The 26,800-nt window shown below is 39.0% G+C and overlaps 1 protein-coding gene and 1 pseudogene across 1 annotated transcript in view; both read right to left on the bottom strand.

The window, feature by feature from the left end:
* Positions 1 to 26,800, bottom strand: part of CFAP61 (cilia and flagella associated protein 61) — a 430,478-nt gene that overhangs the window by 92,488 nt on the left and 311,190 nt on the right. Inside the window, exon 22 of the mRNA XM_053670941.1 lies at positions 6,182 to 6,474. Coding sequence (XP_053526916.1) covers positions 6,182 to 6,474 — 293 coding nt within the window. The remainder of the gene's footprint in view (positions 1 to 6,181; positions 6,475 to 26,800) is intronic.
* Positions 13,550 to 14,219, bottom strand: LOC119048209 (dephospho-CoA kinase domain-containing protein-like; annotated as a pseudogene).

Genomic DNA, 26,800 nt, shown 5'->3' with positions numbered 1-26,800 from the left:
AAGCTGGTTTCATTTTTTAAAGATTTTATTCATTTATCTTAAGAGGGGAAGGTAAGGAGAGAGGGAAAGAAATATCAATGTATGGTTGCCTCTCATGTGTCCCCCGCTGGGAACTGGCCTACATCCCAAGCATGTGCCCTGACTGGAAATCTAACCTGGACTATGTGGTTCACAGGCCCGTGCTCAATCCACTGCGCTACACCAGCCAGGGCTAAAAGCTGATTTTTAAAAAAAAAAATCAATAAAACTGACAAACATTGAGAGAGAGAGAGAGAAAATGAAATTCACCGATGTCAGAAATGAAAGATGGGTTATTAAATATATTATATACAAATATATGAACAACTTAATGCCAATAAATTTGACCAACCTTACTGAAGTGGACAAATAATCTCTTAAAAAATACAACTTACCAAAAGTGACATAAGGAGAAAGAGAAAATCTGAATAGCCTTATATTTTGTTAAAAAAATTAAATTTGTTATCACATACCTTTCACGATATAAACTCGGCCCAGATGGTTTCATTGTTCATTCTTTCAAGTATTCAAGAATGAAATGCTACTAATTTTACACAGACTTTTTAGATAATAGAGGAAGAGGAAATATTGCCTAAATTAGTTTGAGTCCAGCACAGCCCAAGTACCAAATACTTACAAGGACATTACAAAAACAGAAAAATTATAGATCAATATCCTTCATGAACACAGTTGCAAAATAGTATCAAAAGTTCTTAAAACATTATTAGCAAATCAAATTCAAAACTATACAGAAGAATTAATACATAATGACTGACTAGGGTTTACCCGGAAATGTAAAGTTGGCTAATATTTTGAAAATCAATGTAATTTGCCCTATCAGTAGCACTAAGAGATAAAAATATGACCTTTTTAATAAATACAGAAAATTCATTTGACAAAATTCAACAATCATTCCTGATAAATCTTATGAGTAAACTAGGAATGAAAGGTTACTTCCTCAGTTTGATAAAAGGCACAAAAGAAAACTTCACAGTTAACCCCATGTTTAATGGTAAAAGAAAGCTTGAGTATTTTCTTTTGAGATATGGGACAAGACAAGATGTACACTTTCACCACTTTTATTGAACATTACACTGAAAGTCCTAGTAGAATAAAGTGATTAAATAAAATAAAATGCATAAATATTGGACAGGAGAAGTAAAATTATCTCCACTTGCAGATGGAATTATTTATATATCTAGAAAATAACTACTAGAACTAATGAGTGAATGTAGCAATGTCTCTGGTTACAATGTTTACATATGGAACAATTTTATTTTACATGCTATAGCAACGATTCAGGTGGGAAACAAAATTTTAAAAGCCCATTTATAATAGCTCAGATACTGTAGTAAGGAAGATACACTAATTATGGATAAGCACATGAAAAGGAACCCAACATTAATAATTTTCAGAAAATCACATGTTAAAAACACAATGATACATGATGTCATACCTATTAGAATGGCTAAAATTAGAAAGAGTGACAACACTAAGCACTGACAAGAATATAAAGCAACTGGTCAGATCTTAACGTGATACAAAGACCATCTAGTACTTGGGGGTGTCAACAGGAGTCGTTCACTGCAGGAAAAGAAATGGAACCTCAGAGACCAAACTCCACCTGACCCCCTGGCACCCACCGGCTTTCATCAGGGGGAAAGGAAGATGGCGACGGAGTAGGAAGGATTGGATTCCAGCTCCCATACATATGGGTGGAAATACTGGCATATCAATTGAGGAACAGCGCAATCAACTAACAGATCCACAACATTTATGAAATTGGGAAAGCAGCAATTGTGACAGATTCTGAGGGACCGGTCAGAGGCAGGCTGTGACTATAAATATCATAAAATACTCTTCTGCTGTCATAAACCATTTTGCCTTTCCCTCCAACTGATCACACACACACACGAAAAAAGGAGTAGGTGGAAGCGGAAAACATCAAGATACCTGCAGGAGACTGCACCACTGAATTTCACAGGTATTCTACCACAGAAATTAACACCATAAACCCAGGGAGTCAGAACAGATCAATATAAGATGCTGAGGCTAACAAGAAGAGTCACAAAAACAATGTGAAGACAAAGAAACAATCCCCAAATGAAAAAAAAAGGAGGAAGCCTCAGAAAGAATGTTAGATAAAATAGAGGCAAGTCAACTATCAGATATAGAATTCAAAGCACTGGTTATCAGGAAGTTCAAAGAGCTCACAATGAGCTACCAGAAACTACAGGGGAGTTACAATGAACTCACCGCAAACTATATCAACATGAAAAAGGACATAGAAACTATCAGCAAGGGACAAGAGGAAATGAATAATACAATTTCCAAATTGAAGAACACAGTAGAAGGTATCAAAAGTAGAATCGATGAGGCACAAGATCAGATTAGCGAGTTGGAGGACAAAGAAAAAAATCTCACAGAAAGAGCAAGAAAAGGAAAAGAGGCTCAGAAAGAATGAAGACGGATTAAGAGAAATGCAAGACAATATGAAATGTAATAATATCCGAATAATAGGAATACCAGAAGGAGAAGAACAAGGGATAGAAAACCTATTTGACACAATAATGAGAGAAAATTTCCCTAATCTAATAAGAGAAAAAGTCACACAAATGCAGGAATCACAGAGTCCCAATCAAAAGGAACCCAAAGATTCCTACTTCAAGACACATCATCATTCAAATAGCAAAATTCCAAGACAAAGAGAGAATCTTAAAGGCAGCAAGGGAGAAAAAAAGAACATACAAGGGAGCCCCAATAAGGTTAGCTACTGACTTCTCAATGGGAACACTTCAAGCAAAAAGAGAATAGAAAGAAATATTCCAAGTAATGAGAACCAGAGGCCTACAAGCAAGGCTACTTTACCCAGCAAGGCTCTTAATCAAGATAGAAGGCCAAATAAAGAGCTTCCAAGACAAAAGAAGTCTAAAAGAATATGTCTCCACCAAACCAGCTCTACAAGAGTTGCTAAAAGGACTGCTTTAAGGAAAGGAAGCAAAAGAGAGAGACAGAGAGGAATAGAGGTACAAAATGGCAATGAATAAGTACCTATCAATAATAATCTTAAATGTAAATGGATTAAATGCTCCAATCAAAAGAATATAAAGCAACTGAACTCTCATAACTTTCTGCTGGAGATGTGAAATGATACAACCACTTTGGAAAGCAATATGGCAGCTTCTTTAGAGATAAAATATTCTCCTACCATGTTACCTAGCCATTTTTCAGAGAAATGAAAACATATGTTTACACAAAGATGTGTACAAGAATGCGCATAGCAAGTAAAGGAACAAATTGTGGTATATCCATACAATGGAATATTATTCAATAATAAAAAGGAGTGAATTATTGATACATAGAATATTTTGAATGAATCTCAATATCACTATGTTAAGTGAAAGGATTCAAATATAACATAGTACATAATGTGTAATTCCAGTTATAATAATTCTAGTTTTATCAGGGGCATATATTTGTGACATCATCTCAATGAGGGGAAAAATGGGGACAACTATAATTGAACAACAATAAAACTTTACAAAAAACTGGTAAGAACAGACACTACATTTGATCTTAGCCAAAAAAACTGAGAAGTGATGCACACCATCTGTTTCAGTTGCCTAGGCCTGCTATAATTAAGTATGGCAAAGTGGATGACTTAAAACAATAAAAATTTATTCTTTCACTGTTCTGAAGACTAGATGTCTGAAGTCAAAGTGTTAGGATGATGCTCTGTCCTAAGGATCTAAGGAAGATTCTTTCTCTGTTTCTTAGCTTCTGGTGGTTGCTGGCAATTCTTGCCCCATAACTAATATACCTTCAGTGACTTGTAACTGCCATCACTGTATTCTCTGCCTCTATCATCATATATATGGCCTTCTTCCTCATGTGTCTCTTCTGTGTCATTGAATATCTCTCTCCACATGAAGGCACAAGTCATTAATTTAAGGCCCACCTCAATCCAGTATGACCTTCTCATTACTTTATTACAACTGCAAAGAACCTATTTCCAAATAAGGTCACATTTGCAGGTACTGGGGTTTAGGACTTCCAGTCTATCTCTCTAGGGGGACATAATTCAACCCATAATACCATCACCACAGTCAACATCATAAATATATTCATCCTCACCAAAAGTTTTCTAATGTCCTGACAGGGATGATGCCTGTCGTAGACAGCAGGAGGGATAAATACCCTGACTTTTCCCGTCTTCCTATTTCTAATCTCCTGCCAGTATCTGGATGTCAGAGAGTAACCAGGACTGGGAAACATCTTTTGCAGAGGCCACTTACTGTGGTGAAGAGCAGAGTAGGGAGAGTAGAAGATGTCACCTGATAGTAGGAAAATGTCTAACCCAGATTGCGTTCAGTTGAAGTTTTAGCAAAAAGATATTTTTGGATCAAAGCAAATATTTGCAGTGTCTTTGCCATGATTCCAGTTCTTCCCTGAAGCTGTCAGAGAACCTGTATTCAATTGGATATTTGGGGAAGTTTCCTTATGACTCTGCTTCCTAAAAAGGGTACATGCTCACCTCCAGAGGTTTCCCACATAAAGCTGGCACATCCCCCAGGATGGCCATTTTGTGGGGCAGAAGGAAAATCTGGGTGAAAACAGTTTGATTTTTCTATTGTAAATAGGTATTGTGACATTCCTGTGCAGATGATGCCTCTTTTATGTTAAAATAAGGTGAACTTCTGTCTTTTTCACTGTTACATCTCTCACACTTAGGGTAGAACCTAAGACCTAATATTAATTTTACATAAATATGTTATTTATGTAATATTGTAGAATGTATGAATAAGTGAATGTGCTAAAGAGTAGAATGTAACATTTCCATGGATTATCAGGATAAAATGAGAAATTTCAAAGAAATCTCCCCTGTCTAGACTCTGTGGGGATGAGTCATCATCACCTACCCTTAAAGACACTTGAGTGAGAAGCCCTGACTTAGGCTAACCAACCTGTTCTTCTACGCAAGGGCTTGCTATGAACTCCCACCTACCTCCTCAACCAGCTTGCTGGCATTTTTTACCATAATTGCTATCATTCACTCCTGGCCTACACAGCTCCAATACTCACATTGACCTCAGCCTTCCCTTTGTGTGGGGTCTCCTGCTTCCTCATTGGATTCCCCTTTCCCTCTCTCCCTTCAGATTTCTGCTAATTTCTTAAACTGGCAACTCTGAGGATATAGATTATAAATTGAGCTGTCACACTGCTCCCATGCAAAAATAAAGGGGGATACACTCTATATATATTTTAAATCTCTATTCCATGGAGAAAGACTCACTATTGGTATATCTAGGATCTTAAAAAGTTAACAGCAGCATAAACTCAGGGGACCTTGCTGACCTGGGTGGTATCCCAACACACCATTACTTGAAGCCATAATGTTCTTATCTATAAAATGGGATGCTTCCCTTTACAGAGCTGTTGTGAGGAAGTGACAGAATGTACTGCAAGCATGCAGCACTGTGTCAGGGACATGGCAACCTCTCAATGTTGGCACTCTTCAGATCTTTGACATTCCTTCCAAGAAGATGTGAGGTTTAATTCCCTTCCATTGATTATGGACCAGCCTTAGCAACTTACCTCTAGTTAGTAGAATGCAGGTATAGTGACACCACTTGGCCTCTGAGACTGGGGCAAGAAAAGTGATACAGCTCTCTCTCTCTCTCTCTCTCTCTCTCACACACACACACACACACACACACACACACACACACACACACACACACACACACACTTGCTCTTAGAACCAAGTCACCATGGTAAAATGAAGCCCAGTTGCATGAAGGGGTCATTAATAAGTGTTCTGGCCAAAATTTCAAGTAAAGTTGATCTAGCATCAGTAAGGAGACATGTGGGTGAAGATGCTTCCTAGATAATTCTAGCCCCATCCATGTTCTGACTTCAACCAGGAGCTATCTCTGGTGAGAACTACCTAGTTGAGCCCAGTCCAACACCAGGACCACGAGAGCGAATAATAACACATGATTCTTGTATTGTGCCATTAAGTTTGGGATGGCTTGTTACTCAGCAATAGATAAAATGAGCAATTAGGACATAAAACCCAAGATCATGACTATAAATTTACCATCCACTACCTTCCAGACCCCAAGTCTTAAGGCAGCAAGTGAGGTTCACAGGACCTACTTACAGAGCACGTAAGTTTGAAAGGCTTGGTGGGCGTGGTGAAGGAGGCACTGTGAATAGGGTCTGGGTTTTGACCCTCATTCCACTGAGCCAGGAGTGCCTCTCGGTAGATGGTAACACCTGACGCTTGGAGCTCGTCCTCCACTGCGCTTTCCACTGAGTAGTTGTTGATGCAGGTGATGGTGGAGGTAGGCGGAGGTTGCACAAAGTGGATGCAGGAGCCCCTTATGCCAAGGTTTAAGAGTGTCTCCACTGTGGTGTAAGTGTCAATTGTATCCCCATAGACAATGACATTCCCTAGAAAAGGGGAAAATGCTAAGTTATACAGTTTAAAAAAAAGGAATGACCTTGTTAGTCAAATGCTAATAATACTGAAATGCTCCCTGTAGCCCTCTCCTTTTTCAGTTGCAGGAAGCCAGTGGTGTTACCTAGCAATGATGACCAAGACAATTTAGTAAAGAATTGACACAAAATATCCCACAAAGTAGTCAAGTATTTTAACTCAGAAGTAGGACATTAATTTATGTTCCTATAATTTGAAAGTTGTAATTATAATAAATAAAACTGTGTAGAATAAAACCTTTTATCCTGTTTTTCTTCCCTCTTTGCCACACTTATTAAGGAAAAAAATTACTAAGGTTGGCAATACGTTAAAGTTCTTCCTAAGATGCAAAGAACAATGGTAATAGAAATTCATGTAAATGATGATATGGATATATGAATATTTAAATGTTGAACCTTGATGATTTCAAGGAAATTTTTCCTTTTTTTGAGAACTACAGACTAGAACATTTTGCATTTTAGGCATAATTTTTTTCCTTATTTTTTTTCCAAGGACATGCTTACTGATTTTAGAGAGGGTGAGGGAGGGAGAGACAGAAACTTCAACGAGAGAAACATTGATGGATTTCTTCCCACAGATGTCCCAACTAGGATGGAATCCACAACCTAAGTATGTGCTTTGATTGGTAATCAAACTAGCAAACTTTTGGCTTATGGATGACACTTCAACCAACTGAACCACACTGGCCAGGGCCAACAGTTAATTTTTATAAAGATTTAAATTTTAATTTCTAGAATCTACTGTGTCAAGACCTACCAAAAATGGCCAAAGAGTATCCTTTAGGTAAGTAAAAATAAAACCACTATAATCTTGGGAGATTTTCCCTGTGTAACATTTTGATGATAAAAATTCATACTGTCTATTTATATTTCTTAAAAATATTACAAAAGTTAATGATGTATGCTATTCTACTAATTTCATCAGCTATAAGATCAAAGATACTATTAAATAAGTGAAATGTATTATATATTCTTTACATGCTATTTTTGACAATGAATTGGCATTTTTAACTTTTCACAAATAAAGAAGTTGCTGAGGGTTCTGGCCAAGATGAAGGAGTAGGTAGAAAAAGCTTCACTTCTTCGCATAACCAAAAGAAGGGTAACAACCAATTTAAAAACAAACAAACAAAAAAAACTAGAACTGCCAGAAAATCGAGTTGCATGCAACTCCAACACCCAAGAAGTTAAAGAAACATTCATGCAGACTGGTGGGAAGGGCAGAGATGGGCATCTGGGGGAAACCAGGACAGAGAGGAGGCATGGCAAGGCTGTGGACCCTGTGGCCAGGTGGGGGCTGGTGGATCATGTGCTCTCACATTCACACAAGGATAACCCAAGAAGAACAATGGAGTAGTGAGACAGACCAGGAAACTAAAGACTCAAAACCTCTCGCTATAAAATCCTGTGGGGATTGAGAAGGTAAGAGAAAGTCCCAGTCTCACAGAAGAGTTCATTGGAGAGGCCCAGGGTGTACTAGAATGTACACAAACCCACCCACCTTGGAATCAGCACCAGAAAAGGCACAATCTGCTTTTACGAAGCAAGAGAATTAATAAAAACTGGGCTGAGAGCCAAGCAAGTGGGAATCATTCCCTCTCAGATCCCTCGCCCACATGCAGCAACACAATGCAGTGACCTGGGTAGCTACATCCTGCTGAATACCTAAGGATCTGCCCCTTACAATGTAACAGGCCTGCCAAGACAAAGAAATATGGCCCAAATGAAAGAACGGATCAAAATTCCAGAAAAAAAATTAAGTGATGAGGACGTAAACAACCTATCAGATGCAGAGTTCAAAACACTGGTAATCAAGATGCTCACAGAAATGGTTGAGTATGGTTGCAAAATAGAGGAAAAAGTGAAGACTATGCAAAATGAAATAAAGGAAAATATACAGGGAACCAACAGTTACAGGAAGGAAACCTGAACTCAAATCAATGGTAAAAAGAAAAAATAAACATCCAACCAGAACAGAATGAAGAAACAAGAATTCAAAAAGATGAGGAGAGGCTGAGGAACCTCCAGGACAACTTTACACATTCCAACATCTGAATCATAGGGGTTCCAGAAGGAGAAGGGAAGAGCAAGAAATTGAAATCTTATTTGAACAAATAATGAAGGAGAACTTCCCCAATCTGACAAAGGAAATAGATTTCCAGGAAGTCCAGGAAGCTCAAAGAGTCCCAAAGAAATTGGACCCAAGGAAGCGCACACCAAGGCACAGCATGATTTCATTACCCAGGATTAAAAATAAGGAGAGAATCTTAAAAGCAGCAATAGAAAAGAAGACAGTTACCTACAAAGGAGTGCCCATAAGACTATCAGTTGTTTTCTCAAAAGAAACCATACAGGCAAGAAGAGGCAGGAAATAAGTATTCAATGTTATGAAAGACAAGGATCTCCATCCAAGATTATTCTATCCAGCAAAGCTATCATTTAGAATGGAAAAGCAGGTAAAGTGCTTCCCAGATAATGTCAAGTTAAAAGGAGTTCCTCATCACCAAGCCCTTATTACGTGAAATGTGAAAGTGACTTATCTAAGAAAAAGATGAATAGTGAAATGACACAAACACAACTACCAACAATGAACCTTTTTTTAAAAAAATGAACTAAGCCAACAACTAGAACAGGAACAGAACCACAGAAGTGGAGATCAGTGGAGAGAGGGGCAGAGGAGAATGGAGGAAAAGGTATAAGGAACAAGAAGCACAAATGGTAGGTACAAAATAGACAGAAGTTTAAGAATAGCATAGGAAAATGGAGAAGCCAAAGAACTTATATGTACAACTCATGGACATGAACTAAGGAGGGGGGTGAAATGCTGGTGGGAGGGGAGTACAGGGCAGAGGGAAAGAAAGGGGAGAAAAAATGAGACAACTGTGATAGACTAATAAATAAAATATGTATTTTTAAAAATATTTTCTCCTTATCTTTAATCCTGGGTAATGAAATCATGATGTGCCTTGGTGTGCGCTTCCTTGGGTCCAATTTCTTTGGGACTCTTTGAGCTTCCTGAACTTCCTGGAAATCTATTTCCTTTGTCAGATTGGGGAAGTTCTCCATTATTTGTTCAAATAAGATTTCAATTTCTTGCTCTTCCCTTCTCCTTCTGGAACTCCTATGATTCAGATGTTGGAATGTATAAAGTTGTCCTGGAGGTTCCTCAGCCTCTCCTCATCTTTTTGAATTCTTGTTTCTTCATTCTGTTTTGGTTGGATGTTTATTTTTTCTTTTTACCATTGATTTGAGTTCAGGTTTCCTTCCCGTAACTGTTGGTTCCCTGTATATTTTCCTTTATTTCATTTTGCATAGTCTTCACTTTTTCCTCTATTTTGCAACCATACTCAACCATTTCTGTGAGCATCTTGATTACCAGTGTTTTGAACTCTGCATCTGATAGGTTGTTTACGTCCTCATCACTTAATTTTTTTCTGGAATTTTGATCTGTTCTTTCATTTGGGCCATATTTCTTTGTCTTGGCAGGCCTGTTACATTGTAAGGGGCAGATCCTTAGGTATTTGCCAGGGTGAAGCAACTCAGGTTGATGCATTGTGGTGCTGTATGTGGGGGAGGGGTCAGAGAAGTTAACAATACCATTTGCCAAGCACTTTGCCTGCTTTCAGTCTCTTCCTCTGCTACCCACAAGCAAATTGGGCCCTTCAGGATATTAAAAGCAGCAAGAGAAAAGGGGGAACTTACCTACACAGGGGTGCCCATAAGACTATCAGCTGATTTCTCCAAAGAAACCTTACAAGCAAGAAGGGACTGGAAAGAAGTATTCCAAGTCATAAGAGGCAAAGACCTACATCCAAGATTACTATATCCAGCAAAGCTATCATTTAGAATGGAAGGGAAGGTAAAATGCTTCCCAGCTAATCTCAAGTTAAAGAAGTTCATCATTACCAATCCCTTAGTATATGAAATGTGAAAAAGACTTATCTAAGAAAAGGAAGAAGTTCAAAAACTATGAACAGTACAACACACTCACAACTAGCAACAACTGAGCCTAAAAAAAAATGAACTAAGCAAACAACTAGAACAGGAACAGAATCACAGAACTGGAGATCACATGGAAGGGGAAGGGGAGAATGGGGGGAAGGTATAGGGAATAAGAAGCATAATTATCAGTGGGGAGAGGGAGGGGAGAATGGGGGGAAGGTATAGGGAATAAGAAGCATAATTGGTAGGCATAAAATAGACAGGGGGAGGTTAAGAATAATATAGGAAATGGAGAAGCCAAAGAACTTATATGTACAACCCATGAGTGGGGAAGGTATGCTGGAGGGTGAGGGGGTACATGGTGGTGGGGGATAAAGGGGCGAAAAAACTTGGCACAACTGTAATAGCATGATCAATAAAATATACTTTAAAAAAAGAAAGAAACTGCCATAAATTCAGTTTTCAGGCAAGCTGTGACAAATTACCACTAAATGACAGATTCAGTGAATCTCTCTTTTTAATCCTGTTTACAAAATGATATGAAAAGGAATTTTATGAAGCAAAATAAATAGCAAATGTATATATTCAATTAGGTTGTCTAAATTATGCAGAAAACTACTTCAGTACAAAATTGAAAAAAGGTGTAATGGCTTGTTTTATTTGCTTAGAAAAAAATGAACTAGAATAACTTTCAGACTGCTTCTCTGAAGGTAATAGCTTCTAGAAAGTTCTCCCATACTTTCTATTGTTCAAATATGGAATACCAAGAGGGCACTGAAGCCAGAGGTAGGATCCTTCCTTTGCCTTCATTGGGAGGCTCCAATTTTGTGGCTATTTCCTCTTTTATTCCCTCTTCTAATTAAACATTCATAGATGAGCTGCATTTTCTTTTGCTGAAAGAGCCAACATTTTACTTAAATAGTTGAGACTTCAGCCTGCTATAAAACATGAATCCCTGTGTCTGGCATAACAAAGAATCCGCCTGCCAGAAAAGTCAAAACTTGAACCTCAAACTGTCAATGTTTTCAGGTCTTCTGCCCTTTTAAAATATACACACTAAAAACATTCATTTTCAGTGAAAAAATGTACGTATTTAGGCCCTATACAACTCATAACTTTGAGTTTAATATTATTCCAGCCCCCTTCATGTTAGCTTTTAGTAACTATACTGTGAGATGAGCTTTTTCATTATGGACTCATGGAATCCCAGGCAATGCAATATTGCTGGGTTTTGGAAAGCTATGCTATCTGCGCAGTGGTTGTAGGCAGCTGGAGAGTGATTCTTTTCAATTAAAAAGATAATACATTTTACAAATCCTCTAATGTTTAAATTTGATGTGTATTTATCTTCTGATTTCTATATATTTTACCTCCCTTTAAGTTTAATTTGAAACAACCTCCAACCACAAATATGAGACTTTACCATAACAGTCAGCTCTTGTCACAATAATGCTGCATAACAAACTACCCCCAAAACTAAATGTCAAACAACAAGTTGTTCTAGGATGGCTCACATATCGATGGGCTGGCTGATGTCAGCTGATATGGCTCTGGGTTGTGCTTGGGATAAGGTTTGCACCATGTGTCTTTCATCCTCAATGGACCAACAGATACCTGAGGCATTTTCTGTTTATGGAGAAATGCAAGAGCACAGGTAGGCAAGTGCAACTGCTCAAGCACTTTTCAAGCCTCTCTTACATTACATACTGTAATGTTCTATTTACCAAAGCAAGTCACATGGCCTTCCCTATGTCAAGAACACAGGAAGAACACTCTGGCTGAAGTAGGAGGGAGAGAGGTATGGATATTTGCTGAACAACAGGCCAAGCCATCACAGTCACTCTGGGCATATGTTAAACAAATGTTTATATAATCTCATCTAAAATTTTTCATTTAAACATGTTTTATATGCTTAGTTATATTTCTCTCATTACCTGTAAAATATACTAGAATCTCATTTAATATAATTTGTTACTCAATAAGAACAATTCATATCCCTCCACAAATATGACAAGACCTGTTGTAAAAAAAATCAGCCCATTACTCTTTGCCAGTTTGGTTTCTTACCTTTCCCCCTGCAGATTAACACATTAAGCACCAACACAGATGCAGGCTCTGCACCAGGAACAAAGATAAATAAAACAGTCCCTGCCCTCAAAGGGCTTATAGTCTAGTAGAGACCAAGCAGCATTTGGCTGATTGCTACACTGTGAATTCAGATAAAACATGGGAATGGTGGTATCCCAGAGCACCTAACCCAGCCTGGGACTTCAGATAGTGCCTGAACTGGGAGTCAGCCAGTTACAGGGAAGAATAAAAGTATTCCAGGTCAGGGAACAGCGTGATGAAGGCATGGAGATCAGAAACTGTCCAGTACACATGGACTACCAAGAGTTCAGGGCTAGGAGTACAGGGAGAAGGTAGAAAGTGGTGGGAGATGGTGAGCAGGATAAGGGGAGTGGTACACAAATGCCGAGGTGGGACAGTGGGTCACCCCATAAGAGGCCCAGCCTCTGCCAGCTACTACATTATCCACAGGGAATCCTCACTGCATCCTGTACAAGGGTATCAAGCTAGGGAAGACTCATGTTTGAAGGTGGAAGCCCTTGGTACAGAATGATTTGCCATGGTCCATGAAGGAAGTTTTGGTCACAATGAAGCATGTGCTCAGAGAGGTTCCAAGCCCAGGGAACCTCCCAGCTTTAAACACTGATGAGGGCCAGAGAGACAATGTTCTTCACTCCCATCCATAAGAAATGTATAATAGTTTCTCATGGTTGCTTTCATGCTTCACTGTGGACACTGTTCTGTAGGTAGTTCCAGAGGAGGAGTTCTAGGGAAAGTGGGAAGGAATATCTACTGACAGAGGGCTCTTTTCTTTCCCTCAGAGAGACTGTACCCCAAAGAAGGTTGGCCCAGTGCAGAGCCCCAGCTGAGAGAGAGAGAGAGAGAGAGAGAGAGAGAGAGAGAGAGAGAGAGAGAGAGAAAGAGTTAATTAAGGGAGCTGGGAGGAAACAGGATGCATTCGTTACTTACTTCAGCCTCAGAGGTGATCGAGGTCTGGGGCTTCCTGCCTTGCAGTGCCCAGCTAGGGAGAAGGGAGGAGGCAGGGAGTGAGCAAGTAGAGGAGGCTGGCAATGCTGGTCAGATCTGTGAAGACCCTGAGCCTCAGCGGTAGGTACTCCAGAGTGCTCCAGGTCAGCATGCAAAATCCACTCACCCAAGTTGTCTAGAATGTGGCAGGCCATGTGGGCTTTGTCCTTCAGGGGCAACTGGGTACTGATCTGAGCTTCTGTGACCTAGTTTTTCAGATTGTTCTGCAACATCAGCCAGCCCATGCCAGCTGTGTATCCTGGCCACAGTATACCACTACCCTGTGCTTCCTGCACTTGAGCAGTTTCTTGGTCTCAAACAGCAGGGGGATATCCAGAATCATACAGCAGTATCCCTGAAGGAAGTACTTGAAAGTCTCCATCATTTCCTTTTGAATCTCAGGGTGAATGATGGTGTTGAGCAGATGTTGCTAGTCAGGCTGGTTCAATATAAGGTCCCTAGGAACTTGCAATTAATGTTAACCATTTTCCAACAAGACAGCAGTTCTGAAGGCTTCCACAATATGCCAGTGGGCAGGGTAGCCTGGCTGGACCACGTGGTGGGCAGACATCAACATCAATCACTGCACACACCAGCTGCTGAAACACCTAGATCACTGAGCTCTTGCCTAAGGCATTGTCTCCTGTCAGACCAATCTGGAACATTTTCCCAGGAAAAAGGTATTCCTTGGAAATGAGCATCTCCTGCCAGTGACACAGGAGACTCAGAAATCAGATAATCACTGGAGTAGGGAAAGCTCAACCAATCAGGATGGGCCACCACAGGAGTACCAGAAGGACCTGCCTGGGCCTCTAACCTGGCCTAGGCCACCACAGCTCACCCAATTTCAGAGATGCTTACTCTGATATTTTGCCTTTTCAATTTCCCCATTCTGTGGGGTATTATTCTTTCCATTATCTTTGTGCAGTTGTGAGTTCTTTCTCCATCATTTTTCTCTTTTACTTTGTAAAGAATTTTTAGACTCATGTTTATCTCATGACTTCTATATATTGGGCACAAAGCAAAGCACTTTTATATACCATCATCATCATTATTATTATTATTATTATCATCATCATTATTAATAACAATAACATTTACAGCTGTTAACAATAATATTGGTTTAACTTATATGCACATAAATAATTTTTCATAGTTAATGGCAAAAAACATAAGCATGGAGATAATTTATAGAATAACCAAAATCTAGTAAACAAATATTTTGATTATTCATTTTTCATTTTGGGACAAATCAATCTAAGCATAGAAATATGATTCCTTCCATTTTTTGGAGTAATTTTACTGGAACGGGTAGGGTAGAACTAGCGTTTTTGAAGACCCTATGTCAAGGACTACGATGACCTGTGGTTGTGTTTGGGCCTGCAGTCCACTCTCCAACTAGCTGAGTCCTCAGGAGGCCCTTGGTGGTCTCTGACTTTCCTTCCCTGCATTCACCAGTCTATCCTCATTAATGTATCTGTGAGATGACTTCAAGTTTACCTTGCTCACTGTGCTTTCTCTGGAGTCCTGCACAATGCCTAGCCTACAATGGGTGTGACACTGTTTCCCGACTGAATGCAGAGATGAAGTGTTTGAGGTTTATCAGATTGCTGATCATAAGTTAATTGGGCATTACTTTTGCCCCTTATAGGCATAGTTGCCTCTAGATATTTACCGCAGAATGACTGCACTGTGGCTAGATTTTTCTACTACATATTTCTACTTGGTATTCACTGTTAAGTTGGCTGTACAAAAAATATCCAACCACAGGGTGGGTTGTATACCTGATATTTATAAGACAGAAACACATTCTCCTTCACAGTGTTAGGTCTGGTTATTGGTTTCTAGTCTAGCTCACAAAATCCTACATAATCCTAATGTAATCCAAATCCTATGTACCAGCAATGCAACAATCTCAAATAATACCTTTGCCATATCATTGGGGTTTAAACACAGGGAAACAAAAATATTTTACATGGAAATTAGCAGTTATATAACTATCTTATTGTACCAGTTGGGTTATTTTTTAGCTAAATCAAGGAGGGAAGATAGGAAGGAAGAAAACAGAGAGAAAGAAAGTGGGTGGAGAGATAGAAGAACAGAGAAACTCAGAGGAATAGATTTTCCTCAATTGCTGGGTAAGAGTTAGAAGAAAGGATTTAAAAGTGAAAGAAAGTGGTAGTGGAGTCAGGGGTGATGGTAGGTGAAATGAGTGGTGTGAACAACAACAATAAGGGCTTTGTCTAAAGCAGACAGTTAGTCTGATAGTCATGTCCCACCCAGAGTGTATGAAGTGGGGTGGATGGGGTTCCATTGGTGCAGAATGTCCTGATGGCTACACAGAGGGGATTATGTGGGACCTTCCCTTTTCTTCTTTCAAGTCATGGTTTTCTCCTTGGAGAATTCTCCACCTTTAGAGTATTAAGCATGGTGATGAAATGGCAGCAAAACATATTCTCCAGGTGGTTAAAATTAGGGCAGGTTATGTGGGACCCATTATGTACGTTCATTTACAGCATACTTTAAATAAGTCAGACAACTTCAATTATCTAAAGATTAATGTAATCAATGTATTTCCACTACTTATATGTTTAATAGCTCGTGTAGTCATTGCAAACATTTAGAAGGAGGTAACACAGGGGCTTCCATCACATAAGTAAGATATATATGTCAGATATTTATTCTTTTGAAGTTTTAGGCATATATGGAAGAAGTAGAATTAGAAAGCTGAGGATTTCCCCTGGATGTGAGCTTTATGCTAAGAAAATCTGGTCTCTGTCTTTGAAGTTCTGTTTATTTCACAGATAATAAATGACAAGTTTTTGGCCCAAGCCAGGTAGGTCAGTTGGTTACAGCATCAACCCAATACACCAAGGTTACAGGTTCAGGACACACAAAAGAATCAACCAATTAGTGCATAATTAAGTGGAACAACAAATGGGCATTTCTTGATCTCTAAAATCAATTTAAAAACTAAAAAAAGAAATGACCAGTTTTTGCACTTGATCTGATAAGTGACAGAGGTAAAATGGTGTGCTGCCCTACTTTGAGATGGCAAATGGTAACTGATGATTAGAACAGTCTGGGCTAATTTTCAATAAAGGATAAGAGAATATCACTGTAGCAGTTTTCATGGGAGGCTAATCTTTGTTCCTCCTTTTAAGGAATAAATTATGCACCACTAACATTACATATCTGAAACAGGAAGCAGAGGGCAAGAATGGTGCCTCCTCAGATAAAAGCTGGCAAGAAGGAGCAGTGGGTCATTCTCTCACTGTTAACCTGCAGCAGACTTTGATAAGAAATGTGTAAGGATGCTTCCAAGAGAAAAGAAGGGCTTTGTTGTCAACAGCTCAGCTGGGGAAAAACAGAGGAAAAGCAATGGTTCATATCACTACCTTAGATTGAAGAAGCACTAAGGTTTGCCATTTAAAATGCTAGCATAAAGGAAAAGGTGACTGTTTTCCTTTTTGATACACACTAGCAACTTTGACTATGACTATCAAAAAAAAAAAAAGGCAATCACACTTTAACATTTCCACAATCATAATGCACCCAGATTTAGGAGATTCTTCAATTTCTCTTAATTGAGGGGAAAATGCCAGTTTCAGCATCCTGGGTCCTAGAAGAGGTAAAAAATGGTTTCAGGAACTCAACACTCACTAGTATTTAAAGATAACATTGCTTTGTAGAAATGAAATGCTAAATTAATCTACCTATTAAGTTAAAAAATAAAATATAGTATTAATTTTTGTCAGAGATTTGTAATAAAAGTAATTGAACCTTTATAGAAATTATTTTCAGTAGATGCTGGAAAGGTATTTTTATTCTTTTAAAATGACTGCTTTAATTTTTACCACCTGGAGAATATGCTTTACTTCCATTTCATCATCATGCTTAATACTCTAAAGGCAGTGGGTTTTCCAAGAATAAAACCATGACTTGGAATGAAGAAAAGGGAATGATTTCTTGATCCAATAGTCTGGCCACAAATCACATCTCAAGAGTTTAAAAATGAATTCAAGATTTATGCATACAGATATTAATATAAATTTTTCTTCATACTTATTATATATTTAAGGCCAGATAAAAGGTCTTTTTCTACTTCAAAAGAGACAGAGTGGTTATGTGTGATCTCATTCATCCTCAGGACAGGGCTGTGAGATAAGTTTTATTAGATACTCTAGAAAGCACTGAGAGGTAAAGGGAACAGCATCAGGTCACACAGCAAGTATCAACAGGTGGTTCAGCAGGACTCAGACGTCCCAAGTCTGATTCAGAACTGGTTCTTGCACTACTATACTATATTTACAAATGAACATGTAACACATTCCTAAAATACATATATTTGTTATTTTATCTGTATAATTAACTCCAGCAAATAGTTAGATAATGAAATAATTTTAAATAGTCATAGAATATTAATAAACTATGAAATAAACACTTTTCTTAAGAAAACATTTTCTTAAAAAAATATCATGTCCATGATACTATACATAGAAAATCCTATAGATCCACCAAAAAACTATTCGACCTAATAAATGAACTTGGCACAATAGTGAGATACAAAGTCAATATTCAGTAATCAAAGGCATTTTTGTATACCAACAATGAAACATCAGAAACAAAAGTCAGGAAAAAAATCCCATTTGATATAGCAACAAGAAAATAAAGGACCTAGGAATAAACCTAACCAAGTATGTAAAAGACCTGCACTCAGAAAACTACACAACACTGAAGGAAGAAGTTAAGAAAGACATAAACAAATGGAAGCAGGTACTATGTTCATGGACTGGAAGAATTAACATCATCATAATGTCTATACTACCCAAAGAAATTTATAGATTCAATGCAATACCTATTAAAGTAGCAATGGCATATTTCACAGATATAGAACAAACATTTCGAAATTTATATGGAACCATAAACTGCCCCAAATTGCTGCAGGAATTTTGAGTAATAAGAACAAAGTAGGTGGAGTCACAATACCTGATATCCAACTGTATTACAAGTCCATTGTAATGAAAACAGCCTGGCACTGGCATAAAAACAGGCACATAGACCAATGGAACAGAATAGAGAGCCCAGAAATAAACCCAAGTCTCTATGGTCAGTTAATTTTCAACAAAGAGGGCAGCAACATAAAATGGAGTAAAAATAGCCTATTCAACAAATGGTGTTGGGAGAGCTGGACAGCTACATGCAAAAAAATGAAACTTGAGCACCAACTTACACCATACACCAAAATAAATTCAAGGTGGATAAAAGACTTAAATATAAGTCATGACACCATTAAAGTCCTAGAGGAGAACATAGGCAGGAAAATCTCAGATATTCCATACAGCAATATTTTCACTGATATGTGCCCTAGAGCAAGGGACATAAAGGAAAGAATAAACAAATGGGATCTCATCAAAATGAAAAGCTTCTGCACAGCTAAAGAAAACAGCATTAAAATGAAAAGAGAACCAACTGTAGGGAAAAACATATTTGCCAATGATACCTCAGACAAGGGTTTGATCTCCAAAATATATAAAGAACTCACATGACTCCATTCTAAGACAAAAAGCAACCCAATTAAAAAATGGGCAAAGGGGAGACTTCTGGCTAAGATGGAGGCATAGGTAGGCACACTGTGCCTCCTCGCATAACCAAAAGAAGGACAACAACAATTTAAAAACAAAAACCCACCAGAATGGACAGAAAATCAAACTGTATGGAAGCTTAACAACCAAGGAATTAAAGAAGAAACATTCATCCAGACTGGTAGGTGGGGTAAGACTGGCAGCTGGTCAAAGAAGATTCATGGCAAGGCAGCAATTGGCGGACTGAGCGAGGTGGCAGATTATGGAGTGGGACAGGCAAGGCTGCAGGTGGTGGACTTAGTGACGTGGCAGCTGGTGGAGTGGGCAGTTTCACATTTGCATGCAGATAAACCAGGAGGAACAACAGGGGAGCAAGACAGACCATGCAACCCAGGGCTCCAGCATGAAGAAATAAAGCCTCAAACCACAGATTGAAAACACTGGTAGGGGTTGAGATGGCAGCGAGAGAAACTCCAAGCCTCACAAGAGAGTTCATTGGAGAGGCCCACAGGGTCCTAGAACATACAAAAGCCCACCCACCCAGGTATCAGCACTAGAAGGGCCCAATTTGCTTGTGGGTAGTGGGGGAGGTGATTGAAAATCATCAGAGAGTGGAGCAAGCACCATCGTTCCCTTTTGGACCCCTCCATTGACATACAGCACCACAACACAGTGACGTGGGTTGCCCTGCCCTGGGGAACACCTAAGACTCTTCCCCTTACTATGTAACAGGTACACCAGACAAAAAAAAAAAATGGTCCAAACGAAAGAATGGATCAAAGCTCCAGAGAAAAATACTACAAAGTGATGAAGAGATAGCCAACCTATCAGATCCACAGTTCAAAACACTGGTAATTATGATGCTCAGAGAATTGTTTGAATATGGTCACACATTAGATGAAAAAGTGAAGGCTATGCTAAGTGAAATAAAGGTGTACAGGTAGCCAACAGTGATGGGAAGAAGACTGGGACTCAAATCAATGGTATGCACCAGAAAGAAGAAAAAAACATTCAGCCAGAAAACAATGAAGAAACAATAATTCAAAAAAATGAGGAGAGATTTAGGAACCTCCTGGACATCTTTAAATGTTCCAACATTTGAATCACAGGGGTGCCAGAAGGAGAAAATGAAGAGCAACAAATTGAAAACTTATTAGCACAAACAATAGAGAACTTCCTCAATCTGGCAAAGGAAATAGACTTCCAGGAAGTTCAGGAAACTCAGAGAGTCCTAAAGAAGTTGGTCTCAAGGAGGAACACACCAAGGCACATCATAATTACATTAGCCAACATTAAAGATAAGGAGAAATTCTTAAAAGCAACAAGAGAAAAGGAGACAGTTATCTACAAAGGAGTGCCCATAAAACTGACAGCTGATTTCTCAAAAGAGACCTTGCAGGCAAGAAGGGGCTGGAAATAACTGTCCAAGTCATGAAAGGCAGGGACTTACATCCAAGATTACTCTATCCAGCAAAACTTTCATTTAGAATGGAAGGACAGATAAAGTGCTTCTCAGATAAGATCAAGTTTAAGAGGTTCATCATCACCAAGCCCTTATTCTATGAAATGTTAAAGGGGTTTATCTAAGAAAAAGAAAACAAAAAATATGTACAGTAAAATGACAGCAAACTTACAGTTACTAACAACCACACCTGAAACAAAAACGAAAACAAACTAAGCAAACAACTAGAACAGGAACAGAATCACAGAAATGAAGATCACATGGAAGGTTATTAGTAGGGGAGTGGGAGGGGGAGAGGGGGAAAAGGTACAGAGAAGTAGAATAAACAGTAGGTAGAAAATAAGAAGAGGTTAAGAATAGTATAGGAAATGTAGGAGCCAAAGAACTTATATGTATGACCCATGGACATGAACTAAAGGGGGGGGGAATGTGGGTGGGTGTGAAGGAGTATGCAGGGTGGAGGGGAATAAAGGGGGAAAATGGGACAACTATAATAGCATAATCAACAAAATATATTTAAAAATGAGCAAAGGAATTGAATAGACACTTCTCCAAGAAGGACATACAGAGGGCCCAGAACTTATGAAAAGATGCTCAGTATCACTAGCCATCAAAGAGATGCAAATTAAAAACACAATGAGATAACACTTCACACCATTGAGAATGGCCATCATAAACAAAGCAACAAACAACAAGTGTTGGAGAGGATGCAGAGAAAAGGGAACCATAGTGCACTGTTGGTGGGAATGCAGACTGGTGCAGCCACAATGGAAAACACTATGGAATTTCCTCAGAAAACAAAAAAATGGAACTGCCTTTTGACCCAGTAATTCCACTGCTAGGATTGTATCCTAAGAACCCTGAAACACCAATCCCAAAGAACCTATGCACCCTAATTAATGTTCATAGCAGCACAATTTACAATAGCCAAGAGCTGGAAGCAACCTAGGTGCCCATCAGTAAATGAATGGATCCAAAAACTATGGTACATTTACACAATGGGATTCTATGCAGCAGAAAGAAAGAAGGAACTCCTAACTTTTGTGACAGCATGGGTGGAATTGGAGAGCATTATGCTAAGTGAAATATGCCAGGCAATGAAAGACTAATATATGATCTCACCTTTAACAGGAACCTAATCAACAAAACAAACAAGCAAAATATAACCAAAGACACTGATATTGAGAACAAGCTGACAGTGACCAGGAGGAGAGGGGAAGGGATCATAGGGGAAAAGGGTGAAGGGTTTGCAGAAAATAAAGAACACATGGACAATAACAATGGAGGGTGGAAACAGGGGAGGGAGGGGAGGAGGGGAGGGGGGGAAAGGCAGAAAACTGTACTTGACCAACAATTTAAAAAATGTTTAAAAATGAGAAAATATCATGTCCAGAAATGGACAAGTGAATACTCTTTTGATTTTTTTTTGTAAGTCAAACCGTAAGATTTCTATGATCCAAACCTGACCTGTCCCATTCTGCTCTACCAAATAAAAAGGGAAGACTCTATTAGGCATAACATAATAAAGGCTTTATTTGGTGATTCATGCGCTGTAATTTTAATGTTATACTTTTCCTACAAATATGCTTTTAATAAGACAGTAAACTGTATTTAACTAAAGATGAAAATAATTGCTCTATTTTGGGCCATTAGAGCAGTTTCTTTTTAACTTGACTTTTCATTTTCATGGAAAGTACAGAGGTAATAGCAGATGAATTTCAATTAGTTTCAATTAATGACATAAGCTGTTTTTAATGTATTAGATTGCTGAGTTTTATCTGAATCCCCTCAAGCCCTCCTACCCTGCGCACTCCAGGGCCAAACCCTGCCGGTTTGCTTTTGTTTGCACTTGAAAGCAGCATTTGAGCCCATGACGGTCAGTTATTCTGCCAGACAGAGGAACAATGTTACATCTGTAAACCTATCCAGCTCTAGAGCCCAGAAAATCATTTCCTTCACACTGTGCTAATTCCATCACAGAACCACTATTTCTCCTGCAGAAGCAGAGGAAAGAGTGATAAAACAGTGGCGGAGGAGTGGTGATGTTTTGAGGTGTTATCTGTGTAGTTTGGACAGACGGAAATGCAGAGGACAGCAGCCTCTTCCTATTGACTATCCACTGTTTCTGCTCCCCAGCATTCACCTACACTTCTAGAACAATCTCTCCACTGTCCTCAGCATACAAGCCTTTCCCCTCAAGTCCCTGTACTTCAGCAAAATAAGGCCTGGCATTTTACAGGATTCTGGGTGTGATTCCTGGGTGGCTAGCTCATCACAGCCAATGAGATGGAGATTTTTTTCTCCTCTATCTCATTGTGAGAAGGGCCTTGTTCTCAGCAGACTCCCACCGACCCCACTCTGAACTCTTGAGAAGAGAAAGTTATCCCTGAAGAAGCAAAAGCTAACTCTCATGATAAACGTCCACATTCCTTCTGATGTTATTAAGGTGACATGAAGAAGACGCAGGAACTGACAGGTGGAGGGGTGGTAATGACTACAGGAATACAGCCCTGCTCCTTATTTGTTATGATGTGCTAGACTCCCAGTTTCTAGTTTGAAATACCATCATCTCACGACTGACTTGGAAAGAGCTAGAAGGGGCTATGCCAATCCTTTCCTGTGTGTAGAGCCATTCCCTCTCCAACTGGAGAGGTTTTCTTTAATCCATTCTTATTAGATTTCTTTCTCTCTACTGGATGGATGCTACAAATGGAAGGTTCATCTTCCAAAAGTGCTGTTTTATGCACTGGTTATCCCCCTTCATTAGTGCCCCAACCCCTAAAACATACAGTTACACCTGCGCTTGGCTGGACCTTGAGATTCTCTACTTGTTTCTCCACTTTCATCTCTCTCTGTTGCCCTTCAAGGATCTGCCCTGTCCAAGTTGTTGGGCCATTGTCTTTTGGACACAAATCAAACTTCCCCACTTCTCTCTGTTTGCTTATCCTGCCTTTCTTTAAGGCTGAGCTCAAATCCTCTTTTCTCGGGAAGCCTTCTTCAAACTTCAGTCTCTAGGGCTCTCATTAAGGTCAGATGCTTCTTTACAACCAAACTGGCACTTGATTGGCATGAGTCCCCATCCTTTGTAGAGACTGTGTCCTGGGCTGTGGTACCACCAGGATAGCAGAGGCTGAGACTTTCATTCTGGGGAGCCTGAGCATGTGGCAACAACTCTGTGGTCACATGTGTCCACACAACAACTACACATGTGTAGTGGTCATAATAGTAATGCTAATAACAGACTATATTACTGAACTCTCAGTATGTGTGAGACACTGTCCTGAGTTGGACATGTTGTATCTTATTTATTTCATTTATCTCACAACAACTTATATGAGGAAGATATTACCCATAATTGAACTACTTAAATTCAAATCTGAATATGACTTTAATTATGAAAAAGCTACACAGAGGAAGAGCTCCCTTAAGGCAGGAAGTTAACATTCTTCCTTCTAATTTTTCTTACATGAGAAGTGCTTTGAAGAGGGCCACTGCACAGAGTTGAATTAACTTGGCCAGGTCAGGTATCTGAGATGCCTCCCAGACCCTAGGCTCAGCATCTAAGCATTAGGAACACCTCCTTCCGAGGCGCTCTGGCATGTCATAAAACACTAGAGCTGAGGAAAATGGTCAATAATTAAGACCAAAAAACTGATGTTCACATCCTTCCCATCTGGGCTATTTGAGGGACAAAAGCAGGCACACAGAGGTGTTTTATTCAATGGTCAATTAGAGAAATACTTAAATCTTTCAGAAGCATTTTCCACTAAGTAGGAACCAGAGTATCACCATCTGTGACAAGTAGTCACATCACTAGAATAGCACCGATGGTCTTTGCCCATCTGAGAACCAAGAGCATGAAAAAGAAGGAGTCTGAAGGAGAGCATAGTGCTTCTTGCTTTGGAATTTCTAAATTCTCTGCCATATACAATCAACCTTAAGAAACTGCATTGCCCCTTTCTTAGCCCCTTCCCTTGCTTAAATGTTCCTTATTCCAAACATCCAAAAAGCCAATAGTTTGAAGTTAAAACCCTGCATTATAATAGGAATTAAGCATATGAGGTCTGTCCATAAGGTATCCAGCTATGTAATGTGAAAAAAGAGCCTTTACTGAAGAAGATACAAGGTATAAGAAACATTGTACATAGGACAATGACACCTCAGTCCCCTTCAAAGTAGGCACCTTGGGATCTCACAGTTTTCTCAGTTGCCATCAGCTGCCCCATCATATTTTCCTGAATCTCATCGACAGTCTGAAATCTCTTCACCTTCAAAGTAATTTTTAGTTTTGAGAAAAGCCAGCAGGGTGCGAAACCTGGCCTGTAGGGAGGTTGAGTCACCTGGGTGATTTGATGTTTCACCAAAAAACCCTGCACAAGATATGATGCATGAGTGGGCATGTTGTCCTGATGAAGCTGCCAATCACCAGTTTCCCATAGCTGCGGCCTTCTGAACCATCCAAATAGTTTCCAATGAGGAATATTCAAGCTTAATGCAAAATTTGATGCAGATTCATTGCTCTACTCACTCACTCAATTTGAATGTGACAGCCACAGAGCACATATATACTCATTCAACATTGTCTACCACACCCACTGATTAGTACAATGAAGTCATCATTGTTCACACGTGTGCATAATAGCCCTCTCTCCTTGGCTGCCAGGTTACATGGATGTCATGCAAACCATTATCATCATATTAACAATGGCTGAACTTTTTTCCAGACAGACCTCATAGTTGTAAGGCATGCTTTTGTGTATTCAGGGAGTTTAAGGTTGTCAGGGACTTTGATATCTGGACTTGATGAAATAGCAATGCTTTGTCACTAATTGTATGGATAACGGCAGACTTCTCTACAAACCATGGCTCATCACCTATTTTTTGTAAATAAAGTTTTATTGGAATAAAGCCATGCCTATTCACTGACATATTGTCTTTGCTGCTTTCTTGCTACAGTGGCAGAGTTGAGTCATTGAGACAGAGACCATATGGCCTGCAATGTCTAAAATATTTACAATCTGGCCCTTATAATAAAAGTTTGCTCATCTCAGATTAGAGAATTCCCTAAGTCTATGTAGATCATGGGGCAATGGTTAAATAATGACTAAACTGTTGCCCTGGCTGCAAGGCTCAGTAGGTTGGAGCATCATTCCATGCACCGAAGGGTTTTGGGTTTGATTGCTGGACTGGGTTACAGGTTCAGTCCCAGTTGTGGTATGTATGGGAGGCAACCAGTAGATGGTTTTCTCTCACGTCGATGTATCTCTCTCCCCTTCTCTCTCTCTCTAAAATCAGTGGAAGCAAGTCCTCAGATGTGGATTTTTAAAAAATGAATAACTAAAACGCTGAAACAGGTTTAAACACATATAGATGCAACAGTGTACATAATACCAAGTTGTGATGCAAGTGTGAAAATACTTTGACAACTTTTAAATCTGGTCCCCTGTATATATCTATATATTCTATCTCTTCCCAAAAGTTCCAGACCCAGTTGGTTTTATAACTGATTTCTGTTCAAATTTTAGGTACATGGTATATTTTGAACCCCAGAAAAATATTAAAAATTTCCCCAAAAAACACTTTGTGGGACTAGTATACACCTGATTCCAAAAACTTGACAAATATAGCATAAAAGAGAAAACTACAGGCCAATATCACTTATGAATTTAGATCAAAATAGCTGGCAAAGTATTACCAAACTGAATCCAGCAATGTATTAAATCTCATTTGATACTTATTTTTAATCTAATAAATTAGTAACTTTTTAATGTAGTAAATGAAGCAACTTGCCAAAATTCCACTAATGCCTAAATCTTCTACTAAAAATCAAGACAAACAATATTTAATTTACTATAGTAATTATATTAATATAATTACATTGTTTAAATATATACATTTAACACATTTATATATAATTTTACTTATTGATCCCCACATTCTGAGCATTTAGTGAAGTTTACATCCCTGAACTGAATTCAAGGTCCAGGTTAGCATCTGAGATCTTCATGTGTGATGAACCCAACCAAGGCATTGGCTCTCCTGGCGCTTTAGGTAAAATAAAAGGGTTACACTCTCTTCTCTAGAACTGGACTGCCAGGTTTCAATTGAGGACAAACAGGTAGCCAGGCCATGTTCTGGTTGTTTTATTAGTTAAACGATTTTAATTTAATCCAAGCAATAGAGAGGACGAAGCTTGAAC

Source organism: Artibeus jamaicensis, unplaced genomic scaffold (genome assembly GCF_021234435.1).
Source record: "Artibeus jamaicensis isolate MK-2021 breed Jamaican fruit bat unplaced genomic scaffold, CSHL_Jam_final contig_65, whole genome shotgun sequence".
Lineage (NCBI taxonomy): Eukaryota > Metazoa > Chordata > Mammalia > Chiroptera > Phyllostomidae > Artibeus > Artibeus jamaicensis.
Note: the sequence above shows the minus strand (reverse complement) of the source record. Positions and strands in the feature narration are given on the sequence as shown.